Source organism: Daktulosphaira vitifoliae, unplaced genomic scaffold (assembly GCF_025091365.1).
Source record: "Daktulosphaira vitifoliae isolate Bord-2020 unplaced genomic scaffold, ASM2509136v1 Scaffold_6393, whole genome shotgun sequence".
NCBI lineage: Eukaryota > Metazoa > Arthropoda > Insecta > Hemiptera > Phylloxeridae > Daktulosphaira > Daktulosphaira vitifoliae.
Window position 1 is genome coordinate 1 of NW_026105953.1, and position 693 is coordinate 693.

The 693-nt window shown below is 29.9% G+C and overlaps 1 protein-coding gene across 1 annotated transcript; it reads right to left on the reverse strand.

Annotated features, from left to right (window-relative positions):
* Window positions 1–6: 6 nt before the first annotated feature.
* LOC126910193 (uncharacterized) lies at window positions 7–638 on the reverse strand (the record flags this gene model as incomplete). Its single annotated transcript, XM_050692563.1, has 2 exons — window positions 7–202; window positions 274–638. Coding segments are annotated over 2 exons (561 nt in total), but the record flags the coding sequence as incomplete, so codon positions are not given.
* Window positions 639–693: the final 55 nt, after the last annotated feature.

Here is a 693-nt window from a genome sequence, read left to right on the forward strand (position 1 = left end):
GAAAGCTTCTTTTGGTGTGAAATCTTTTATTATTGAAGCTGGACATTTGATTTCAACAATTGAATCGTCATCAATTAAACCATCAGGGCTAGCTGCTAAGAATTGCAAAGTTTTATGAACAAATAAACTACAAGCTTTATTATTCACACCAAGCCTGTGTTGTAAAACTTCTTTTGCCAATGGTTCACTTTGAATACCATACCTTAGTAATTTAAAAATCATAATTCACAAAACAAAAAAATTAAAATAAAATTGCTCAAAAAGTAAATTAACCTAGTAGAAGCATTGCCTTGGAAAAAGTCGTATAAAATATACTTTACAGTATTTGCTCGAGATGTAGAAGCTCGAAGTTTGACAACTTTACCGAAATTCGAAGCTGTTAATCGAAATTTTCGTTGTCTACGCCATTCATCACAATTTGATTGGCCTATTGTTCTATTTTTTAATTGATCTATTTGATTATCAGCGAGTCGAATTTTTGTCAAAAATTCATTTTTTTTATCTTCAAACTTAGAAACAGGCATATCGACAATTTCTTTTTCTGTGTAAACTTGTCCATAATCTTCATCGGGTCCATGGTTAATTACTTTCCTCTTACTTTTATTTCTAAAATATGAAAGGTTACAAATATATAAAAATCAAATTAATTGGCCGCAACGAAAAATTCGTAACTTTCATGGCGTTTTACAAAAT